At 48.0% G+C, this 10929-nt stretch overlaps 1 protein-coding gene and 1 long non-coding RNA gene across 2 annotated transcripts in view; one reads left to right on the forward strand and one right to left on the reverse strand.

Moving 5' to 3' along the window:
- The window catches only part of MMP24 (matrix metallopeptidase 24), a 42419-nt gene that overhangs the window by 11819 nt on the left and 19671 nt on the right, over positions 1-10929 (forward strand). The window contains exon 2 of the mRNA XM_028525086.2: positions 6806-6954. Within this exon, the coding sequence (XP_028380887.2) occupies positions 6899-6954 (56 nt within the window). The 5' untranslated portion in view covers positions 6806-6898. The remainder of the gene's footprint in view (positions 1-6805; positions 6955-10929) is intronic.
- LOC118496825 lies at positions 6310-9973 on the reverse strand. Its single transcript, XR_004899382.1, has 2 exons — positions 9283-9973; positions 6310-7060 (listed from the first exon to the last, which is right to left on the reverse strand). It is a non-coding gene; the product is annotated as an uncharacterized LOC118496825 (long non-coding RNA).

The raw sequence follows: 10929 nt of genomic DNA on the forward strand, positions 1-10929 counted from the left end.
GACGTGGTTTCTCGCTTTCCTGGCCGCCCTCCCTTAGCCATGCTCTAGTCCGTCACTGTCCCTTTTCACGCGCGGCCTCTAGGACTGGACCCGGACCTCCTGTGCATTGTTGAGATGAATGCCTTGTTTCTATGACATCACCCCCCTAATATGACCTTGGTTGCCCAAACTCTTTGATCAAGTTCCTTCATTCTTTCTCCCTCATTCTAGCCCATGCTTTGAAAGTTGACACTTCCCTGCCTGGTCCTTCTGAACAGACTTCACCTCAGGCCTTTCTGATAACACCTCCTCCATTGCATTTCTGGTCGAACATGGATGGGATCCTGTCGGGGATCCTGACCATTGTCCCACTCCTTCTCCAGACCTTACCGCCTGGCTTGGGCTCACGCCCCACCCCCCAACCTGGTGTGATGCTCCTGCGTGCCTCCAGGAGCCTGCTCACACAATTTTAACCTCTGCGTCTCTCCCCTCCCCCCCTCCCCGCACACCGGGGCCAAGTCTGTTTTCCAACAGCAAACGGCCCCACCACCAGTTGATCTGCTTCTTGCTGCCTCCATTGCTACTTCTAATCTTGCCACCACCTCCGCTGTCTGCCACTCTCTTCCCTCTTTGGGCCACCGTTTTTCCCTCGTTGTTCTCTGCTCTCTCCTTTGCCCACCGCTAATCCTGCAGTCTCCGCTCTGGCTTCTCAGGGAACCAAAATCCCGCCTTCTGGCCAGCAGACCAATCGCGCTGCGCTGTAAGTGAGCCCCACATCCTCGGTGCAGCCCAGCTATTTTGGTCCCTGCTCTGCACTCTGAGATTTTTCTCACTTCCCTCCGGGTTTACACCTCTTTCCGCACTTAAAGGGTGACAGACATCTTCGAGTTGGTTAACTGAGCTGTAAAGGTCAGACTTCTGCGTGACTGGTGATTGATTAATGGGTCCAGGTGTAAAAAGATGAAAGATAGGTCATTTTTCCTCTAGTGGATTTTATCTTTTCTTTTTTTTTCAGATGGGACAATGAGCCTTTTGCCTCATTAGGCAAGGAAGTCAAACCACAATAGACTGAATTTCAGCAAATGGTTTTTTCAGCCTCTGATAGGCGACAGGAACTGTGCTTGGGGCTTTCATGTGTATTACTCATTAGACCTTCCCAGGTGAAACTCCTTCCTCATTACCCAGACAGTGCCTCCTAGATGAACTGTTCATTCATTCATTCGTTCATTCAGGGATTGTTTAGTGTGCCAGGCACTGTGCTACGTACTATCGCAAATACAAAAATAAATATGAAGGCTCTGCTCCTCAGGAACTTAATCTACTGAGGAAAACACATCAGCCGACAGGCGCGATAGGCTTCAGAGGCTGTGTTCAGGGTGGTAGACGAGTAAGGCTCTGCAAGAGCCAACGGTACCCACCAGCTCTGCCAGGGAGAGTTAAGGGAGGTTCGCCAGAGGAGATGACATTTCAGCTGGACTGAAGGATGAGTTTGCCAACACACATAAAGAGAATGGGCTCTGTAGGCAGCAGGAACAGCCTGGAAGTGTGAAAGGGCAGGGAATGTTTTGGAGTTGGTATGACTAGAGCACAGAAGACTTGCTTCGACATCAGGGGTTTCTGCCCAGAGCAGTCAGAGAATTGCCTGGCTCACGGAGCCAGTGAGTGGCAGGGGCAGAGTTCAGCCGCAGAAGTTGGAACTGCCTGGTGGCTAATCCACAGTCCTTGGCCTCCCACCCTCTCTCTCCTTCACACGCACACAGACACACACTCATGCGTGCGCACACGTGCACACATGTACACACACGCACCAGGTCCTGCCTCAACGCCCTGCTCCCTGGTTTAGAGCTGTCATTTGACCGGCCCCTCCTACTCCCATGTCCCCTCTTGGGCGTCTGCCCTGAGCTCTGAGGACTGCCCCCAGTGAAACTGGGAGGGAAGCAGGACCCAGAGAAGGCTGATCCATTCCGATGTCTGGTCCCGACCCAGACATTTACCCAGGACCTGAGGGCTTAGATCCTAATCCCTGTCGCTGCTGAGAATGACTCTGTGACCTTCAAAATGGATCCTGATTGGCTCTGGGATGCTCCTTGCTGGAGCATTCCAGAAAAGGAGCGGGTGAGTCAGGCTGCCCTTTACTGAGGAGGAGCTACTCTAATTTCCCGAAGCCTCAGAAGGCTGGAGTGGGTCTGTGCCGACACTGCCCTGTTCCCCACCTCCTACCATCGGCAGTCGGGGGCAGGCGGGGAGAAGGTTCTTCCGTGCCACGCTAGTTTAGAGGTAGGCGCTCAGAAAACACTCAGTTGGCTGCCTGGCTCGTCGGTGGTACCTGTCCAAAGAGCTCCAGCCGTTTCCCAGATGCCATAATTCATCTTAGTTGAATTTTTTGGAGAGGAATTGGATTTATTTTAGATTTGTACCACACCTCTTTTGGGAAGGCTTGTGGCAGTTCACAGATTGAAGCAATGTTCTTAAGTAAGACTTTTAAGGATGAAACATAACTTGGTGGTCAGAAAAAAAAAGAAAAAGAAAAGTAATAGCTCCTTCTAAGCATCGCCATGCTTAACCCTTAAGCTATACACTGGGCTGAAAGATTCCTGGCAGAAAGGCCAAAAGGGGAAACCATTGGGTTGCCCAATGTTCTTTTTCTGAAACCAAAAACCATACAGAATCTCCTGTAGGGAAAAAACTCCCTCAAGCCAAAGTCTGACAGAACGTGATTGAGTCTGGTGCTCAGGAACGTGGGTGACAGTGCGAACAGTACACAGCTCCAGTCAGCCGTCCTTTCTCCTTGTGCAGTGCCCCCAGTGCTGTGTGAGAGGTCATGTCCATAGGTCACCTGAGAGCAAGCAGACTTGACCGTGACAATGTACTACCACAGGACCCATGAGGACTGGCTCTTGGTCCAGGGAGAATGTGGGAGGGCAAGATGACTAGATTTCAAAACGCATGTAATCCAAAGAGATAACAAAAACCTTTTGAGTGATTATGTCAGGTGCATTTGTTCCTTCCATCCTGTGGAGGAGGGATTATCATCTACATTTTACACATAAGGACACAGAAGCTAAATGTGCCCAGGATTGCACAGCCGGCCAGTGGTGAAGTCAGGATTCGATCTCAGGGCTGCATGCCTCTTTACCATTATAGCACCCTGTTTACTCAACCCAACGATCCTTTTTTTTTAAAGATTTTTATTTTATTTTTAGAGAGAGGGGAAGGGAGGGAGAAAGAGAGGGAGAGATGTGTGAGAGAAGCACGAACTGGTTGCTTCTCACACACGCCCCAGCTGGGGATTGGCCTGCAACCCAGGCATGTGCCCTGACCTGGAATCAAACCAGTGACCTTTGGCTTGGCAGGACAAGGCCCAACCCACTGAGCTACTCGGGTCAGGGCACAACCCAACAATTCTTAATCAAATTTCCGTAAAGAAAGAGAACATGATGTGACATGCTGGCTGTGAGGGGCGAAGAGACTTGATGTTTTGGTGACATGACGTAACCTGGACTGAGAAGTTGGAGCCCCTGGGTGAATGGATGGGGAGCTGTCAGCTGCCCTGTCGTGTCCATTTCCAGAGGCCTACTAGAGTGTTTTGGCTGGTCCTAAGCCACCATCAAGTCACAAATGGTTCTCTGTAGTTTGTCCACTTTGAGGACAGATAATCACACAGGGTGGGGCAAATGTAGGTCTACAGTTGTGACTCTGCAAAACACAGAGTTTATTCTTATGTTATTTTCCACATGAACAACTGTGAAGCTACTTTTGCCACACCCTGCATATCATCTCTCCCCACTTCCTTCCTTTCCAACTCTCTCTATTCTTCGCCACACAGCCCTCCTCCAAAGTCCTAGACATTTTAAATACTGCTCAGAATGTGCCACACTCCCTCACAGCTCCAGACGATTACACATTTACATCCAACAAGACTTAGCTCAGACCCCATCTCCACCCGGAGGCCACCCCGCAGGTCTCCTTTCTCTCCGTCTCCTATGTGGCTAAGACATTCCCTGTTTGTCCTTCTACAGAACCCTGCACACACCAGATTTTCAGCATTATATTCTCACGGTGGGTTTGTTTGGTGGGTCTGTGAGCTCCCTATTCATCTTTGCATCCCCAGTGCCCTGCACAGTGCCTGGCAGGTAGTAAGTGCCCAGTAATGTTTGTTGAATAGACATAATGAGCAGCTACCATTTGTCAGGCACTTCCTGAGCTCTGGATATACAAGGTCTGTCCAGAAAAAGTCCAGCCGTTGTTAATATAATGAGAACAGTTCGCACAACATGGATGTAGCCTGGCAGCCAAGGAGAGTGGACTGGAATGCACATGCGTGAACAATGACGACTTCACTGTACTAGTCAGTGGGGGAGGTAGATGCTGTTGGGTGAGGATGTGTACTGTGTGGCCGTCACAATCAAAATGGTGGAGTAAAGCAACGAATCTGCATCAAATTTTGTGTGAAGCTTGAACATTCCTCTGCGGAAACTATCTGGATGATTCAGAAGGCTGCAGCTGTGGGCAGCAGTGATTGGCAGCTTCACAATGACAACATGCCCCCTCATGCATCATGTCTCACACGGTTTCTTGGCGAAACATCAATTCACCCAGGTGACTCAACCCCTCTACAGCTGAGATTTGGCACTCTTCAAGCAATTCTGGCTTTTCCCAAAACTAAAATCACCTTTGAAAGGGAAGAGACTTCAGACCATTGATGAGATTCAGGAAAATATGACAGCGCAGGTGATGGCAATTGGGAGAACTGTGTGAGGTCCCAAGGTGCCTACTTTGAAGGGGACCAGATCATTGTCTTATGTACAATGTTTCTTATACCTCATACCTTCTTCAATAAATGTCTCTATTTTTCATATTATATGGCTGAACACCTTTTGGGCAGACCTCGTATAGGGATGAGTAAAAGCCAGACTCTTCCCCTGAGGAGCTCTGAGTCTGATACATAATGATTAGAGCCCAATATTATAAGATCTATATGATCTATAATAGGGGATTTAGGGAGCACAGAAGAGGGAGAAAATAATTTAGTCTGGGGAGTGAGGGAAATCTTCCAGAAGTATAATTTATGGGCTGAACCTTAAAATAATGAACGGCTTTTGCCAAACTCTAAAGTACTATCATACTACCAAGCTGGAGGGGGAATGCACGAAGGCATGAACGAGACTCAGTGTTTGGGCAACTGCAAGAAGTATTGATGTCCTGTGGCACGGTTTAGGATGAAAAACATGTTTTAACCATAAAATATGAAGGAGATAAGGTTGTTGCTCTGTTGTGGATATTTTAAGACTTTATTATTCTGAATATGTTGTTTTTAATTGTCCGATGGATTTTATCACAATGCAGTAAAGATGTCATGGTCACCTTTGGTGAAACAAAGAACTCATTCACAGTTTCTGGTTCGCCTCCTTCCAAAAGTGATTTGATGTGACTTGTAATAACAGGCACATCCACAGTTAGACTGTTCATATAGGAACAGTAGATGGGAAGGGAATGAGACGGTTTCCTGCATTCCCTTTCCTTCCTGAGCTCACGCGGTATCAGGACAATCCCTGTGGGTGGGCGCAGGCCCCGCCGCAGGAAGCCCCCACAAATGCTCATGGTTCCGCGAACACACGCCCGTTTTTTCTCGCTTTCCAACTGATGCCACGGATGTTTTCTGGCGATCTGGTTTCTTCCGGCTTCCATCCCCTCATGCTCTTCGGTGGAAATAATTGTCTTCACTTTGCCACCCTTCAGATTCAAAACTTGTTTGAGCTCCATCGCCCACGCTCCTTTCAGACTTCCTTGCCATTTGAAAGTTTTCCTCCTTTTTATTTCTTAATGACTCCATGCATAAAACTTAGAGAAAAGAAAAGAACAACAAAAAAATAAGTCCCCCATGGTACTATGGCAAAGGGTATTTATTAATTATTTTTATGTAAAAATTTTCTTGACTTCATTTCAGACTTTCAGAAAAGTTTTCAAGAATAGGACAAAGAATTCAACTCATTACCCAACTATTAACATTTTACTACACATTTCCTCTCTCTCTCTCTTTTTTTTCCTGAGTCTACTTTTTTTAAAAGTTGCCAACATCATACACCCTTACTTAAACCTAACTGCTTCAGTGTGTACTTCTTAAAAACAAGAAATGACCTTATATAATCATACTATTATCCTTAATGTGTGCCCTTATAGGCTTTTCTATACATATATGTAAAAATACATATACATATTCTATACATATATGTATAGAATACATTTATACATGTATATGTGTATACATTTTCTATACATATATGTTTTGATATTTAAATTAAATAATACATTGTTTTATTTATTTTTTACAATGGCTTGCTTTTCTGGAGGGATTAGCAATAAAGGGCATATATAATCTCATGCCAATAAATATTCTACAGCACGAGTCTTCATCAGACTCTGATTATAGACACAGGTCTCTGGAAGTGCATTTTAACAGGTCATTTTACTTCTGTGAATGAACTGTTCATATGCTCTTGCATGTCCAGTCATACGTCAGTGAAAACCACTGAATAAATGAGCCAAGAGTCAGGGTGGTAGGAAGCCCTGAATGCAAATTTCAGCTCGATTCTGTAGTCAGGAGAGACCCAGTGAAAGCTTTGCAGCAGGAGAGGAACCCAACAAGAGCTGTGTTTTCTGGAGACAAATGTGACATGTCTGCGGGAGGGAGTGGCGGAGGAAGAACCGAAGTGTGAGGCCATAAGCTCCTGGGATAAAATGGTTCCTGGTACTCAACGGCCACCCCCTGCAGGTAGAACAGAGCCTTCTCCAGCATAATGCCTCCTCTCTTTCCCGTGTCTTTCAGAACTGGTTGAAGTCATATGGCTACCTGCTGCCCTACGATTCACGGGCCTCTGCGTTGCACTCAGGGAAGGCCTTGCAGTCAGCGGTCTCCACCATGCAGCAGTTTTACGGGATCCCAGTCACCGGTGTGTTGGATCAGACGACAATCGAGTAAGATTTGCACAGGGCATTGTACCTTTGAACTTTCCGGACTTAACGCTTGGGCTCACTTTCGTCATGGCCTCCTGTGTACATCACGCCCATCCTATTTTTCTACCTTTTCCTCTGCCCTGTCATCCCGGGTAGCAAAATCCCGAGGTGTCTTTTCCTTGGTGAGCTGCTGATGTGCTCCGCCACAGATGTGCCGTGCGACCTTGGACAAGTCACTTAACCCTTCGGGGCCTCAGTTTCCTTATCAGCTCAGTGAGGGGTTTGGTTATAGATGATCTTACATTTCCTCTGACTTGTGCTTCTAAAGCTGGCAGTTCTGTGCGTCTCCCCTCAGGCACCCCCTGAGGTGTGCACTTGATACAGAGACCCCTTGCATGACAGGTTGACAAGTCTCACTTCACTTTTTCCATTTCCCGAACATCTGCCGAGCGTCTGGGCAGACCACGCACGGTGCCTGAGCCTCCGATCCCTGCCCTCCAGAGGCTCACCATGTAGTGAAGAGGACAGTCCTTTGGCTACATCACTCTGGGACTCAGGGGGAAACACTGAGGTTCAGGGCGACACATAGGAAGTCGTAACAAATCAGCACGGAGGATGGCTGCGATGGCTGCGAGCACTCAGCAGCGGGGGGGGGGGGGGGGGGGGGGGGGGGGGCGGGGAGTGCTGGAAGGGAGCTCCTCAGAGCAGCTGAGAAGCAGCAGGCAGAGAGATCTGAGAAGCCTGGGGCTGTGATGTCACGGCAGTGATGGTGGGAATGGCCACCGGGCTCAGCTGCTGCAGGGCAGTCAAACAGGGGAGCGAAAAGTGTCTGCTGAGCTTAGAAACAAAGAGGCCATTGTAAACCCCCCGAGGAATGGTGGAGACGGAATTAGCAGTGGGGAGATAGCAGTGGGGAGAAGGGGAGGTGAGGAGTAGAGATGGCAAGTGTGGGAGGAACTTTTGAGAAGCTTAACAGTGAAAGGAAGGAGGAAGGAGTGGTAGTTAGGAATGAATTTTGTTTGTGTAACTTTGGAGAGACTGAGCATGTTTAAGTTTGTTTAAGAAATGACCGTGCAAGTTATTAAAGCTGTTTAATGAAACCCTGAGAAAGACCTGGAGTGAGCTTCCTAAGGAGGTGGTGAGGGGTGGGGTCCTGAGCTCTGGGGGAGGAGAGAGCAGGGCCTGGTGAGGGTGCGGGAAGCTGGTGGGTGGGGAACAGGAAATCCACCCAGTGGTGGAGCCCGGATCAGTCCCCCGCCCACTGCCCCCAACCCCGTGGGTGAGTCACTCCTTGGGAGAATCAATCACTCTGGCCTTGATTTTCATTTACAAAGGGGAATGTTAAATTATGCCTCTCAAATTCTAGATTCCATTATTCTGAGCATCTAAGCATTCAAAATTTGGTGAGTGCAGGGTTTCATGATCCGAAAATTCTGTCCCAACATTTCCTGTTCCTAGGATTCTCTGACACAACGCATTAGGTCGCTCCTACGATGCTGGGAGCACAGCGGGTCCCTTGGCCCCGAGGCCTCCTGAGTGAGCTGGACAGAGAGGGCCCGGCCGCCTTTCAAAGCAGGGGTTATTCTGAGGGTTCTGTGCAGACCTCGGGCAGTGCATCCTGGGGCAGAAGCACTGGTGTCGCTGCGGAGGCACCACCTGGCCTTGGGTTTTACTCTCTTCCAGAAAGCCCCAGGCCTGTTGGACAAGGTTCAGAGTGTGGCAGGTGGACACGAGAGGAGGAAGCAGAGGGAACGGTGATCTGAGGAAGGAGGAGGGCATTTCCCACTTGCAGTTCTGCCCCCATCTCTTCACGGGAAGGCTGGGAACCTGCGTGGAAGGAAAAAGGCACCCACACTTAAGACAAAACCTGAGATGCAGAGGATGTGCAGAGACCTCAGTTTGGGCTCCAGCTTTGTGACTTCGGGCAGTTTACTGCCTTCTCTGGGCCTATTTCCCCCGGGGGGGCCCTCCAGGCCTCGTTTAGCCTCGCTGTTGCAGAGATGGTGCCTGGTTCTCCTCCTAGGGACTGTCAGTGAAAGGAAGCTAGATTAGCCATTCAAAGTACCACTTTTGAGTGCCCACCTTGGGAAATGCCACACATCATTTATTCATTCATTCATTCATTCATTCACTCAACAAACAGTTCCTCTAGCCCCACCTTGTGCTAAGTCTGGGAAATAATAGTTCATTTATGCATTCAACGGAGTTCCAGCCCCTCCTCACTGTTTGCTATATTTTGCAAGTTACTCAATTTATCTGTGTCTCTTTTATCTATAAAGTGAAGAACAAATAATTCCTGGTTATCTCACCAAGTTTAATGAATACATCACACCCATCCCATTTTTCTACCTTTTACTCTGCACTGTCATCCCAGGAAGCAAAACCCCAAGGTCTTTGGTTCTCTGTTTTGAGAACCAGAAAAAAAATTTTTTTAATGTGAACACAGTGAAAATTATCAATGTTTATTCGAATGCATGGTATTGTTATTATCGCTTGTTATGACTGATTTCTGAGTTCAGGCCACTGTGGGTGACATGGAGCACACGGAAATGAGTAAGGCCTGGTTAAGTCCCTCCAGGGGCTTTTAATATTTGGTTAAAATATTCTCTGTCTCTTCTCTATATTGCCAGTGGCAACCGCTTTCAACAACTGCAAATGAGGTCAGACTGTTTTCCCTTCCAGCAATCCCAAACTGTAGTTTAGTGAGTTGGTCGTTAGGCCAGCGGGGACTTAAATTCAAGGGAGGCCTGGGCCCCAGTCAGCCATGATCTTTTAAATCTCCTGCCCCGGCCCCGTTTTTATATGCCCGGCAACGTCCCAGGCCTGCTGTTCCCTGATAACAGCAGTTACCGGGATTTACTTTAGTCCCAGACACTGGGTGAGCTCTGGGGACACCGTGATGAATATGGTACAGTTCCTGTCCTCAAAGAAGTTCCTACTTATTAGAGGCAACAGACTGATACATTTAAAAAGACAATACAGCATAATAAGTCATGTTTTGTGTCCTACAGTTGTTTAGCCACTTTTTTTAAAGATTCTATTTATTTATTTTTAGAGAGAGGGGAGGGAGGGAGAAAGAAAGGGAGAGAAACATCAGTGTGTGAGAGAAACACAGACTAGTTGCCCCTCACATGCTCCCAACTGGGGACCTGGCCTGCAACCCAGGCATGTGCCCTGACTGAGAATCCAACCAATGACCTTTTGGTTCACAGGCTGACTCTCAATCCACTGAGCCACACCAGCCAGGGCTAGCCACTTTTTTTTTTATCTTCACCTAAGGACATGCTTATTGATTTTTAGAGAGAGGGGAAGGGAGAGAGAAAAAGGAGAAAAACATCGATGTGAGAAACATCGATTGGTTGCCTCTTATACACACCCTAATCCCAGACCAAACCTGCAACCCAAGCATGTGTCCTAACCGGGAATCACACCCACGACATTTTGGTTTACAGGACGATGCTCCAGCCCGCTGAGGCGTACCAGCCAGGGAAGCACTTTTTGAACACTTACAGTGAGAGGGAATTTGCTGTCTTCCAAGCTATGTCCACCTACTGTCAGATAGTTATTCATTCATTTCATCATTTATTCAACAAATCATTACTGAACATCTGTGTCAGGCCCTGTGCCAGTACTGGGAATACAGACAAGGTTCCTGTCCTCATGGGGCTTGGACTCTGGCAGGAAAAACAAAGAATCAAATATATAATTTCCATGAATGATAAGTGCTACAAAGAAAAGCAGCATAAACAGACAGCAGTGGGATGGGCACCGCTGGGATGGGCACCGCTGGTGGGTACAGCATATTAGACAGGAAGGGCAGGAAATCCTCTCGGAAGCGATGACTCCCGAGCGGACACTTCAGTGAACAAACCATGTGACGAAGAAGAGTGTTGCAAGCAGAGGGAGCAGCAGATGCAAAGACCATGCAGTGGGGAAAACCCTAGCACAGTCAAGGCATGGCAGGAAGGCGGAGTATGTGAGGGGAAGGCGAGTGAA

This window comes from Phyllostomus discolor, chromosome 9 (genome assembly GCF_004126475.2).
Source record: "Phyllostomus discolor isolate MPI-MPIP mPhyDis1 chromosome 9, mPhyDis1.pri.v3, whole genome shotgun sequence".
NCBI lineage: Eukaryota > Metazoa > Chordata > Mammalia > Chiroptera > Phyllostomidae > Phyllostomus > Phyllostomus discolor.